A 13,904-nucleotide genomic window follows, 5' to 3' on the forward strand; every position below is an offset into this window, starting at 1 on the left:
AACTATACTAAGGGTTGAGCGTCTATTCGCAAACATTCGTCCGTAAGAGACGATTATACCAAATATATTACTTTTTAAAATATTTTATTTAATACAAATACAATGCAGTTTTTAGTACTAGTGGCGCCATCGGTGGGAAAACGCCCAAGTTTGTAGTGAAACTAGTTCCTATCATTGCTACTAGATGGTGCCACTAACTTAAAGGTCGGTAATTAATACTGTATTTAAATATATAAAAGCAAATGAATGCATTATAATATATTAAAATGATATATGTAGTGTTATAAAGCAAAAAATCGTATTAACTTTGTATTAATGTGAAATAAAGAATAATTTTCTCAAACGTATCGATGGTGCCATCTTAGAGAAAAGGGTGGAAACTATTTTCATTACAAACTTGGGCGTTTTGCCACCGATGGCGCCACTAAGCAGAATAGGCATATTAACTGATATATTATATATTATAATGTTATAAAGCAAAGGATCGTATTAACTAGTAAATTTTTGAAAAATAAAGAATAATTAACTAAAAGATGTCAGTGCCGATATCTTATAGAAACTGTGAGAACTATTTTCACTACAAACCCTTAACTCTTTACGAAAGAATGTTGGGAAATAGCTGACCAAGCCTTTTTCGCGTTGTGGATGAGTGTTGATGGGCTGTGGTCTTCCTGAATGCATCCAATATCCCTCTATATAGTATCTTTCCTCTAAAATCAAGCAATCAATGGTTGTTCGTGTACGTAAACGTTACGTGTGTCACATACTTCACCGTTCTATATAATTTTTCAAAAGTACATCGTTTTCTTGCTCCTCTCAATGTGCATCTAACTCTTTTCTGCAACTAACAATTAAGTATGTCGGTGGATCCTAATTTATCACGAAAATTTATGCAAGCGTGTCAAAGCGGGGACTTATCAAGAGTGGAAACTCTAGCGTCGGAACGCAACCTCCAAGATTGGACGCTCTTCCAACACTCAACTTCCGGTGACACTGCGCTGCACGTTGCCGCGCGAGAGGGTCATTTGAACGTCGTACGATATTTATGCGAGGCTTTCGACAAACCGGATTTCAGAGTGGACGTCGCCAATAAAGATATGAAACGGCCGCTACACGACGCCGCGCAATTTGCTCGCAGCGACGTCGTAAAGTACTTGATCGAGAAAGGTGCTTATTTAGAACCGAAACATCTTTCGACGTTGACGTATAACTACATAATTTATCAATATATGGGTTGTTTTACAGTGGAGAATCAGTCTTTACATTATGTCTTACCAATTATTTACATATTAGGTTGTCCCGAAAGTTTCTTTCGCGAATTGCACTCAATTATTTTATGTGGTCATGTTTATATATAAATAGACAATCTAATTTCATAGATATTCATGTTGTAACAGTAATGGAGCAAAATGAATCGCGTACAATTCAGTAATGTAACATAAAACATAAACTATTGTGCATGTATTACTTATTAATAAAGCGAAATAAACTTTTGAGACAACCTAATAGATCAACTGGAATATCTTTTTATTCCAATTTACCCTGTTGAAAAGTGTTAAAATAGAAATGAGTACGTTAATTAATTGCGTAATATGTATTAACGAATCTAAATTCCATTCAAAGGTGCAGATGTAAATGCTCTAAGGCGCGCCGATTGGACTCCCCTTATGTTGGCGTGCACCAAAACCGGAAGTGAGGCTTGCGAATGCATCGCTACTCTCTTACAAGCGGAAGCCAACCCTTTCATTCAAAATAAGGATGGTTGGACATCGTTGCACATCGTTTGTCGCGCTGGAGATCCGAATGCCCTCGATTTATTACTAAAATCGTCGAGTGAATGCATTTCACGAATCGACGATCGAAGTAATAACGGCCGAAGCGTCATGCACATTGCTGGTATTAATATTTGGAATACTTTTCTATCATTTAAACATACATCTATGATTTGTCTTAGTAACTACTAACTGTTTCAGCGTTCCATGGTCACAAGAAGATAATCGAACGCTTGGCAGCGATACGTCCGTGTTTAGTGAACGCGCGAGATTCTTCAGGACACACTCCTGTTCATGAAGCAATAAAGGGTGATCATCTACCTGCAGCGGAACGAATTATCGAATTAGGGGCTGATGTACAAGCAACAGACAACGTTGGCCAAACTGTATTACACGTAGCTGCTTTAGCTGGAAACACTGATGCTGTTCGGTATATTTTAAATAACAATTTAATCGATATTCACGCAGAGGCGTCGTTCAACGTGACGCCATTGGTCGCAGCTCGCAGGAGCAACCACACAGACACGATCCAATGTTTGATAGAGTTTGGTGCTGTGAAATAAAACTGAGTTCACGATTTTCGATACATGGAATGTCTCCGTGTACGTACCTCATTCGAGCAGTGATACAGTTCGGTTGATCCAGAGATTCAGAATGCAGAGTGATTCAGAGAGACAAAGACGAGTCACATTTTATTCAGAGATTGGTACACATTTATTTATCCTTTTTTTCCTGTATCAGACAGTCTTAAAGAAGCATACAAAAATGAAGAAACGGAGGCTCTTAGTAGATCGGAGATACCTAGATTTTACAATTCTTCTTGTTCAGAGTTTTTAACATCTTCGTCCTCTTCGTCTACCGTTGTTGTGCTCTTCGGGGTATTCCCCTTCTTTTCGTTTACTTTTGTTTTTACTTTTTTTTTTATTTTATCTCGGTCAACGTGCGCGCAGGCAGGCGATGGATTCACGGAATAAAACTTACAAAACACGCGTCACGACCCGATAAAACGTGTCTCGGCGTTCGATTTTACCTTCGAATGTATCACTTGCGAAGAACATAAATGGCAAGATCACAGAATTGTCACGAAATTCTAGCGCGCAAATTTTGTACGAAATTCTGCGATTCGACCGCTGCCCACGTCTTTTGGGTAAAACGGTTTAGAAAAAAGCCGATTCGAAAAATATTCCGACACTTTCAAGAGGTTGATGAGGGGGGGGGGGCGAGAGTTGGAGGGTGGGTTCTGGCGGGGGTTGAGAGACGGGAGTGACCGATGTCTGTGTGTACACGTGTGTGTGGGTCTCTGTTCTCGCGGATTGACTCTCTGTGATAGGTTCGACATCCTCTGACCTACTCTGCGGGCCAGTGTTGGGCAAATGTAATTCACGGTTGTGATCAACGAATAATCGATTGGCTCTGAGAGATTACCAATCAACGATTGGTAGGTTATAAAATCAATTATAAAATGGCCACAAAGCAACGTAAAATAATTATAATGTATCACAAAGCACCATAAAGTGTCCCAAACGATCACGAAGTGATCACAAAATAATCACTGCCCAAATCTGACTCTGCTTCGAAGCCTTCTCGTTTGCGCGGCGAATGGAAGTTTATGACGATCGTGATTCGTTCAGAGACTCGTTTACGTTGGCTGCAGGCAGGATATGAACAGGGGTGAGGGGCGAAAAGTAGCGAGAAGAGACGGTAGGTACGATCGAAAGGAACATATCTCGAGAATGGACAGCACAGGTGTACTCGATCAGAGAGAAGATCAACGTCGCGCCTGTTTCGTTCAAGTAGGAGAAGTCGCGAGTGATTAAAAGACGGGATGTGTGTGCATGTATGAGGGATTGAGCGGGGAGAGGGGATAGAGAAGGATATTTATATTTATAAAACGGCTAAGGATAAAACATGCATTGTATATCTGTCCATCTGATTAATTGTTGCACATTTCCATCTTATTCTCATTGCTTCAACCCTCTCGCATGTTCACATTCGCTTCCTCGATCGTTTCCCCTAAACGTTACTCTCGCGAACGGTATACTAAACGCACATACAAGTGTTTATTTCGAGTCTCGTGGTTTCTTTCTCTCGTTTCGCGTGTCCCCATGTTCTCTCAAACCTACTCTTCTCTTTCCATTTATTTGTGCTCTTAAATGTCTCTTTAGTGGAGTCGTTATAAATATCCAATGATTACTTGGGCTTTCATTTAATATTTTACTTCCTCGCTTAATTTATGTACACATTAACTAATTACGCTTGGGACTTAAGTTAACCGCCTCACGCATTCGCCATCACGATTAATAGTCACTGTAATATTCACTACTTACTAGTAACTTGTCTTATCTAGTGTATTTTTCCTTTCTGTTCACATTAATCGTTTGGGGGTCGTCTCCCCAATCTCTTAACCTCGTCTCATCTCATGCACACGTAACACTCTCTCTCTTTCTCTCTCTCTCTCTATTTTCACCCTTTCGCTCTTGCGCGCTCTCTTCCACTCTTATCTCTCTTGCCGCGCGTTTTTCCATTTACAATTACAAGTGTTCAACATGTACAAAGCCCTATTTACATTATGTACACCTTGCTTCGAGTGTTTCCCGACGATAAACGCTCTCTAACCCCGCTTCACACGCGACAAATCTTCGGAGAGGCGTGACGTTACAGTGTGTGTGTCCTCCGTTTTCTCTCTTTTCTTTTTCCATTTTCTTCAGTGGCCCGCCGGTTGCGCCGGTTATCGATTCGAACGAAATTTGGGAAAACAAAACGTACCACGACGACGACGACACGCAAATCGTAAATCGGTGGCCCCTCCCCTAGTCGCCAGGCACAGTGCGCTCGAGGTTTGTCCCCGTCTACTTGGCTCGTACACCTTTCGTCCCCTTTTGTCTCTTTCGATTACGATAAGTCGAACGGATGGAATGTGGCTGCGTTTACGATTCTGGCAGTAGTCGTTTTGGTGGGCAAGACCTTTCGCAAAAAATCAGGGCCTAGCAGCCTTCACAGCTGGAGGGACCCCTACATATTAACCCCCTTGGGCTACTTTGCAGGAAATTGTTTTAATTTGACTTATAATGAAATTGACGTTATTAGAACATTTTTAAACTATTTCTTTCATTTTATGTAAGAATTATATTTGTCGAAGAGCGTAATCGAAATTACGTTCGCAGTTTTAGTAGCCCAGGGGTTTACACACTCGTGATCCGGCGCTGGCAACAAAAATTATAGAAACTGGTCGCTGAAACTTGCGCCCAGTGATTGGCGTTCACTCGAGCGCGTGTCGAACAATCGAAACCTTAAATAGTTAAAAAGAGATCGTCGTCGCGCAACGTGGCGTTTTGCGATCGTTTCTTAGACTCGTGGGCGACGTACGAGGATTCTGGGTATCGAGGTGTCCACCAGAGATAGGCAGAATTTCTATCTAAATAAGAATCTCAAATGAAGAATTTAAAAAAAAAGAACAACATTTTATTCGTTATTGGGTGAATTAAAGTCAGAATTTGACATTACATATCGTATCGAGAGAACGGAACCGTGTTACAATCAATGCCGCTTCATCCAATAGGCAAACCATCTCCGATATTCGTAAGTGTTTCGATTCGAAGAACGCAGCATAAACAAATTCTACTGTCAATGGCCACATTGACCAAAATGTTCTTTATTCGTTTATTCTCATACGGTGTCGCAAATAAACATCGTCAATAAATCGCTATACATTGTTATCATCGTAACAAACTTTGCCCATCTCTGGTGTTCATTTCACTTCTGAGCAATCTACGAGTAAATCAACTTATCCTTGATTTACTTCTACAGGCTCGATACCGTCTGTCGCGTCGGCCTTTCTCGCGCGTAGCTCTAATTGACCCAAAAAACTGTCTAGCTAGTCGCTTCGTACGAGAAGGAATGTAAAAGTATAACGAAAAAAAACGTTGCGAAAAGGATTTTTTGAACTCGTCGTGCGATTTTTAGGTGGCGACGGTGCGCGACGATCGTGTACTGTAGCTACGTATACGGAAACGAGACGGTAGAATTTTCGTGACTTGTAAACGATACTCCTTTTCTACCTTAACACCGTGGACAAAGACGGCTCTCGCCGGATGCTTGTTCTGTTCTCGCTACGCTTGTGCGAAGGGTCTATTGGAACCAAGATACCGCGAACGGGTTTCCCGCGGTGCCAGAATGAGCAAAATTACGTTTCGCGCAATAATCGGAGGAAACGTTTTCGTACACTAAATATAGGTGGTACTCTTAACGCTGATTATCGCTATCTTTTATAATTCGCCTATAGACTTAGTCGCCTTAACGTACGATTTGCCGGAGAGAAAGATCACGGCCGGCTCGGCTGAGCGGAGAAATAAATAAAACGATGTGTAAACGCTGTTGCACCGAGGAAAAGACTATGTTGAATTCGCTTAAACTCCTTCTACGATCTCAGGAGTGAAAATAGCTCGGGAGGTTGGTGAAAGATCGAGTTGAAGGATAGAGGAGGCCGAAAGCACATGCGCTCGAACCTTGGCGCACGTTCGCACATGCGTCCGGATGCAAGCACTTGTGCCTTCGGTTATCTTGGACCATTGTGATCTATACGCGATCCATAGGACCCACAGACTTAACGTTTTATCGTACAGTCGATGGTACGAATAGAGTGACTTTGAAGAAGATATAGAGCGCCAAGACAAGCCTCGACTACAAGCAGTTCAGGACTGGCTTGGAGGGATTCCTTTTAAGGACTAGATCTTTAAAGCCCTGAGTTGTTACTCTACCACGTATGCCTTATGATATTATATAATTTATTAAAAAAAAAAAAAAAAAAAAAACAATTATCCCTTCGGTATTAAAGGATATTAACGTTATACCTTAGTATTTAATTTGTGACTGGCAACGATGGCTTTTAACTCTTATCATTAAAACAGTAGCACAACGTTGTACTAATTATTTAGAAAAAAGACGAACTCCATATACTGTACAATCGAGGAGGTGACGTATAGTGGTACAAGCCATTTCGAGAAACTTTTTCTTTTAACGAACTTGCATAGATAGAATGCATATACCCACGCGAGTCAATATTTTAAAAAGCTTACGTTACTATAGCCTCAATCCCTGAAGTATCGCTGAGACCTACAAACAATGGTGCAAATTATCGTACGAAAAGTGGTTACGTCTGTGGTTTGACCCAGATTCTCCTCATGGAACCTAATCAACCCAACACATCTTTCCCCCAGTCACATCGGCCCGAGAGGAACACCGAGCTACTCGATATCTCGGTGTCCATTCCCGGAGTACGGTTCTTCCACTCGTCGACGAAGGGTCATCTTGCAAGCATAGAATTTCGCCATTCCGAACGCAACGATCCAGGGATCCGCGTCTGTCACCCGATCGTCGTTCCCCCCAAAAAACACGATCGCTAATTATACATTAGATAACACTCACGGATGATAAAAAATAAATAGCGCGCGGGTTCCCTTAGTTACACATTAGATTACGCGGTTACGACACATACCTTTTTGTTTTTTAAAAAATAGTAAAAAACAGTGACTAAGTTTTCTTCGCTTTTTCCAACGTCGCTCGGAAAATCGCTTTGTATCACTATGAATATATATGTATATATAGATATACATACATATATATATATATATACCTGCTCCGTACAGCTCTTTCCGCACACACTTTTCACTCATCGCGTTTTTTTATATATATGTATATATATAATATCGTTACTGTATACATACATATACATTTATATATATATATAATTTTTTTTATTTATTTATAAAAATAACATTCTGGGACTAAAACGTAACGTTCCAAAGCAATGTACAATGAGGAGAGCTGGCTGGGACGACCGATAAAGGTACTCTAGCCGTTGCCCTGCGTTTTTCCGTGTTTCCCTTTCTCCCTCCCATCGAGGAAACCTCCCGTATCCTTTTTCGCCCATCGAGACTCGCGGAATGGGCACGTTCTCTTCAATTTTCGTGGAACTCGAGGATCTATCCCGCGTTACGCGACGACATCGTCGCCGTTTTCAGTACTCGCGTCGCGATACTTTCGACTCGAAAGAGTAACCATCTACGGATGCGACCACTAAATACAATGCGATACTGCGATTAAGTAAACGTTACACGGTCTTCGTTTCCCCAGACTGCGAGGCCAGCAGTCTTGCGATATGTCACTAACGCTGTCGCCGTCACGATCGGTCGTGGCGAGAAGTTAAAAAGCAGAAGCAAGCTACGGATCCCTTTATCGCGTCGTCGCCGATTTCCATCGGGGATCAAGATCGGAGCCTCGTCGATCGCCACGGCCCCGTTAACGAGGGAACTTCCCTTACGCGTGTCGATGAAACCATCTTCCCCAGCCCCACGTCGATATGTCTGCTGATTCATTCCTGAACCACGGTCCTTCGACCGCTGGTTCTCGTTAACGAAGGCGGCCGGGCATCGACGATCGAGGAGATTCCTCCGCTGCGACACGCGCCAGGTTTAGCTCCGAGGAAACAGGTGGAAGGGCGTGCATTTCGTCAAGAATTGCCTTTCCTGATCTCACGGTGGAAACGGTGGGGGTTAGCTATTTAAGTTTCGTAGTTTCATAATATCTCTATATTAATCTGTATTATGAAGATTTGGTTTGGTCTGTGATGAAAGACAACAAAGTGTTGACGCTAAACCTACCATTTTATTGGTACCTACTTCTATCTCGATCGATTAAATGACGCGTCTTAAAGACACCCTTTTCGATTCAATACAAAGATATTTCACGTGTTACTAAATTGAATAATATATGAAATGAATGAAACATGAAACAATTGAGTATAATTTATATATTTTACACAAAAAACCACAAAAAATTCTGAAAACGGTCCTTTGACCTTCTGTGGTAGGTTTAGTGTTAAATATTAAATTTAAATGTTTGCAATTCATATTATGCAACACTATGTAGAATGTTCATCTACAGTCAGTCCCATAAATATTCGTACCCTCTGTGTTTATTGAAGGAATTTGTCTAAATTAAATGATAGGTTTGATGTTTCCAAATAAAGTTTCCATTATATACAAGTGTCAAGTTTATCCATGTATATATTTATAACGAAGCATTTATTTAAAAATATCAAACCTATTATTTAATTTAGACAAGCTTCTTTAAAAGACGTAGAGGATACGAATATTGATAAGGCTGTCTATATTTCAACACACTCTGTCTATGCGAAAAATCAATCCCACGAAACATAAGTCACATCCGTTTCTTAAAACCACGCATCCCAATTAGCTAGCCACCACTGCGTGTCCCTCGTTGCCGTCCCCAGCGGCGTCTTCTCCGTCGGATCTCGGTGGCCCAAGAGGACTCGTCACGTTTTATCGTTCACCTTGGTGAGCTTCGACGGTACAACGACGACTTACTCTAAACAAGAGGTCCGCTATTTAGTTCTATCGATAGAGAATTGAATCAACGGGCGATCGACGCACTCGAGACAGGACACGCATCCGTCGTAGTCGAGTTCTCCGCGGCCTCGCGAAGAAAACAGAAACGAAGGAGAGGTTGCCTGGGCTTTTGATCGTTATGGCTGGAAACGTTGGACGTCTCCCAAATCCTCGGTGACCGAGAGCTGCTCCCACATATCGCGGGCCCACTCGTGGCGAACGAACCACTCTCGGGGTTCGTGGACTCCTCGATCGACGTCGACGACGGCAAGGAGCGTGTCCGCGTTCGTCCTCGCGCGGGAAGACGAAGACGACGGGTTCCTGCCGCGGGTGACGCGTCCTAAAGCTGCGTGTTCACGTGACATCGAGCCACGACAATGTCGCGACATTTGTCCCCGGTGGCGAATCTCCCGATCCTACTCCTGATAGTCAAACTCTTCGAGTCCCAACAGAGCTATATTACCCTTCCCCGTCGAATAGTATACAAGTATAGTATACCCGCGACGCGTCGCACATCTCCAAAAGATCAGAGCATGGAAGAACAATTAAACAAAAAAGACTCCTCGTCTCGAAACGTTTCCACGGGATCTACGCACGTCTCACTGTCCACGGCAAAAAATGATTCCCTCTAAACGTACCGGTCGAAATCACACATCACTTCGAGCCAATGTTCGCGGCGACAAATGCCGTGACACGGATAACTGCGTGTCAAACATCAGCGAATCGCACCGGTCGTGACTTCAAAACGCCACGACTTTAATGTCACGTGAACACACGCCTTAACACTCGCTGTAGGAAGGTGGTGGCATTCCACGGCCGGTGTACATGTCCGTCTGGGGTTGGAGGTGACAGACGACGGTGTGGCCGTCCAGGACCGCCACCGTTCGCGTGTGATCCTGCTGGGGCGGTATGCCGTAGCTCGCGGGCACACGGTGTAGCTCGCCGCGCTGCTGTTTGCGAATCTTCTCCCAGCAAGCGTTCAGGGTCCGCTCCGCGGGGCTGTACTCCGACGGGTCGTAGTGGATCCCGCCGCCACGGTCCGTCAGGGTCTGTCCATAGTGCACCAGGTTCCTATCCGTGGCGGGCGAGTACGGTATCAGCGGCCTGTGATCCCCGTAACTCCTCGAGGACTGTCTGCTCATGTCGCTCTGCCTCCTGCCGTCCTCATCCGACATGTCGGACACCTGAATCTCGCCACCGCCGTTGCCACCGCGCTCGATCTCCTCGTAAACCGGATCGTCCTCGTTCGCCAGCCCACGCGGAAGGTGCACGTGCTGGCCGTGATGACCGTGCAGCTGGTGATGACCGGGACCGTTCGCACGGCCGTCGATGATCTCCGTGTAGGTGTTGTTGTAGGGTATCGGCGGTCGTCTGCCAATCCCGCCGCCAGTGGTCCTCGTGCCGCTGATCTCGTTGGTCTCGTTCATGACCCGTGCGCTACGATTACGTCCCGAGTGGCCCAACGTCAAGGTGTTGTGCGTCCTCGGCGAGTCCTCTTGCTCGGAGCCGCCGTGTCCGGAGTCGCGGGAGTACGATTTAAAAGAAATGTTCTGCGGAAAAGACAGATTCGTTCAGCTATCACGGCTTTGGCGGAAAGGACGAGGAATGGGGGAGTTGCGCGAGAGTCGAGGATGATGCTCGGGTAGCTCGGGAACGTATCACAAAACCCACGAGCTCGCATGCACGGGTGGAAGGAACGAGTGAGAAAATTCCGTACGTGCTGTATGATATGTACATAGGCTATGATCATCGACACTTCATAATCCCATTCCTCTTCTACTAAACGTAAAATAAAACACACACAGATCTACGCGTCCAAACAGGTCCGAAACCCGTTCTGTTGTATCTCATCGCTCGGAAAACAAAACACCGCGATTAAAAATGCTACGATTGTATGAAATCTCGTCGGGGATATTTTTCCCCACACCTCCATGCTTCTGCGACTGGACCGCGTCCCGTCGAACAGGTGTTTTCTCTAAGTGTGCAAAAGTGTGTTTTCTAGGTGCTTTCGTGTGGAACGTACAGTGAGAACGGAAACAGAGAGACAGAAAAAACGGCACACCATGCATCGAATAGAAAAACAAAAATGAACAGTGAGACAGAGAAAGGATAGTGTTCTCGTTCGAGGCAACACGACACGAGCGAGCGAGTGTGCGAGCGTTAGCTGCGGTGAGTTAGTTACCTTCCACATGAGGTTTTTGTTAAGGTGGCCCCAAGTGGCGGTGGCAGATTTGGGGATATTGGGAGCTGAGGGTAAGAAGGCGTGACGGGCGTACGGCAGGGTGGCCACGATGTGAGCCTCTGTTGGAGAGGATTCACCCGCCACTGTTACTGCCGGTTGCCTATCGACTATCGCCCAGCTTCGATCGGACGCCAGGTACTGCAAAAATCGAACCATTCGCCGTTCCCTCTTAACCCTTCGTTTACTGATTCGTTGGCGCGAAAGGAAACGTCGAATTTGTATGTTGAAGGAGTACTGACCATCTATTGTTTTGATCTTTATGTTAGCTTTCGAATAGAGAAGTTATTTCTTGACCATTCGTGTGCGAGTGAATTAATTGCTGGATGTAATAGATGGTCTGTTAGGAGGTCTATTAAATGTCTCGATAAGGAAGCATCGTGTCCGTTTTGTAAGGACATTTAATAGACTCTTCTTCGTATTCTCGGTGGGGCTTATTATGCAACAGAAGGTCAAGCCACATTCCTACATATGGAATAAAATTAACGATAAACATGGAGTGACCAAGAGGATGACATCAGAAAAGTGACTCAAATTATTCAAATGAAGTAAACTACATTAAATACAGTGGATGAGTGGGTAGATATTTCTATGTGGATTGAAATTTATACTCTGACGAAACATTTTTATTACACCTGTGAGAATGTGGCTTTAGTGTCCTAACGCTAGAGTTATCAAGGGTGAGGTGTGTCGGTTAATCCTTCGCTGTAAAGTATACTGCATCGGGAAGTATCAACTGGGTATCAGATGATAGTTTACACAGACTGGTATCTTTATAACTGACTCGGTATCATTCCCATCACCGGTGGAACTTCCGGTATCGGACAAGTTTCTTCACTCGCGAATATAATCTATTCGAACCGCACTTGCCGAAGCCACTACTCGATTACGTTAACCGCAACGTAGCATCTGTCGCAGCTAACCAGTAAACAAAGGGTTACTCGAGTCTCGCGAAACCTTTGGACAACCTTGCTCCACCGTTGGTCAGACTCCCTCGAGGGTAGTTCGAAAATCCCTCCATTGGAATGCTTGGTCGCGGTCGAATTTCCTTCATCTACCAAAGGTCCTAACGAAAATGGCGCGTCAACGAGGACGGGATTAGCGGGATTTCGCGTGACACAGTTTAAACAGGGCCTCCTCCGCCTCCCGCGACGCTTTGGTAGTGACACGGGAGATACGGAGCTGGCAAATCCGACGGTATCTCGCGGAGCTGCGATGCTCGCCGGAAGCGTAGCGGATTTAACTCGTATACGGGCAAATCTACGACGTAACGGGCTGAGATACGCGACGTCAGCACGCACACCTCGGCCACCATCGTATCGGAGTGTTTGTCCCTGGACGAAGGATACGTGATCGCGGCCATTTTCGCGGACAAGTCACGCGAGAACTTCCGCTCGACGTATAGTCGCGATTTTTCCATCTTCGCTTGGGGAACGTTGGTTCTAATTGTTTGAGAGAGGTTGCTTGCTGGTACCTCATCGAAATCTTGTAGATAATGTTTCTTTTTTTGGTACTCTTTCGCGAACCTCAGATATGTACATGTTATTCCTTCAGTATGAATAAATAGGTGTTTATGTGATGTGTTTTTTAACTGACTTCGAAAAGAAGGAGGTTGTTCAATTCGATATGTATATATCCACAAAGAAGGTAACAAAATATTGAATTTTAATCTATTACATGCTTTTTAAAAAATTATCTTCTAATTAAAATCTCTGTTTTTTTACAATTCTTGCCCTAGGAATCAACAGGCCACCCTCAAACAATTAGAATGACATCTACGATTGATCCAGAGTATCTTCTGGGAGTGATATTTCGTTCTCCAATCTATGCATCGAGATTAACATAATGAAAATTCACGGGGATCACAGAGCGGCGGCCGCGTCAAGTTCTCGCTCCAGGTAAACTCCCGTTGCAGATGATAAGGCGAGATTGTAAAATAAGACGTTCCGAGACATCCTCCTGTGCCGCCGATCCTCGATCTTATTGAGAAAGGTTTCCCCGAGCTCTACGATTATCAGTTTTTTTCTCTATCCCCGCGGAGTAATGAGACGGTGGAGCAAGGTGAGACGCGACAGGGATCGCGGCGCTAGAGAACGAGTCTTTCTTATTTTCTTGCTGTCTTTTAACGAGGTAACCGGCTCCTGACACACAACCGGTATCAGTGACTGGGTCGTCTGTTACGCACAGGAAACAGCATAATATCGATCGTCGTTGGAGTCTCCGATCGATCCGTAAGTAAGAGTATCTCCAAGTAGAAACGTCCGAAAAGGTCAGACTAATAATATCAGAGTGTCCTAGAAGATTCTGAGTCTTTGCTTTCTGATTACTTTTAAACCATCGATTGAAACAGGGTATACCTATTAATACATCGTGAAAAAGCTCTTTTCGGAAGCAGGTCTATATTCGATTAAAAATTAGTACTTTAACTAGCACAGTAACATTTCGATCACAATAAAAAATTGCGCACTCAAATTAAATGATCTTCCC

At 44.1% G+C, this 13,904-nt stretch overlaps 2 protein-coding genes and 1 long non-coding RNA gene across 4 annotated transcripts in view; 1 reads left to right on the top strand and 2 right to left on the bottom strand.

The window, feature by feature from the left end:
• Window positions 1-67: 67 nt before the first annotated feature.
• LOC128878598 (uncharacterized) lies at window positions 68-909 on the bottom strand. Its single transcript, XR_008457447.1, has 2 exons — window positions 768-909; window positions 68-710 (listed from the first exon to the last, which is right to left on the bottom strand). It is a non-coding gene; the product is annotated as an uncharacterized LOC128878598 (long non-coding RNA).
• On the top strand, window positions 725-2,473 carry LOC128878574 (ankyrin repeat domain-containing protein 16-like). The gene is made up of 3 exons (XM_054126866.1): window positions 725-1,167; window positions 1,624-1,896; window positions 1,974-2,473. Exons 1-3 carry the CDS (start codon window positions 858-860, stop codon window positions 2,333-2,335), a joined length of 945 nt encoding a protein of 314 aa, XP_053982841.1. The 5' UTR covers window positions 725-857; the 3' UTR covers window positions 2,336-2,473.
• A 5,881-nt stretch (window positions 2,474-8,354) lies between these two features.
• The window catches only part of LOC128878558 (latrophilin Cirl-like), a 442,897-nt gene continuing 437,347 nt past the window's right edge, over window positions 8,355-13,904 (bottom strand). For both annotated transcript variants that reach the window (XM_054126848.1, XM_054126854.1), the window contains 2 exons: window positions 11,361-11,558; window positions 8,355-10,728 (listed from right to left, as the gene is read on the bottom strand). In XM_054126848.1, coding sequence (XP_053982823.1) covers window positions 9,958-10,728; window positions 11,361-11,558 — 969 coding nt within the window. In that variant the 3' untranslated portion in view covers window positions 8,355-9,957. The remainder of the gene's footprint in view (window positions 10,729-11,360; window positions 11,559-13,904) is intronic.

Source organism: Hylaeus volcanicus, chromosome 1 (genome assembly GCF_026283585.1).
Source record: "Hylaeus volcanicus isolate JK05 chromosome 1, UHH_iyHylVolc1.0_haploid, whole genome shotgun sequence".
Classification (NCBI taxonomy): domain Eukaryota; kingdom Metazoa; phylum Arthropoda; class Insecta; order Hymenoptera; family Colletidae; genus Hylaeus; species Hylaeus volcanicus.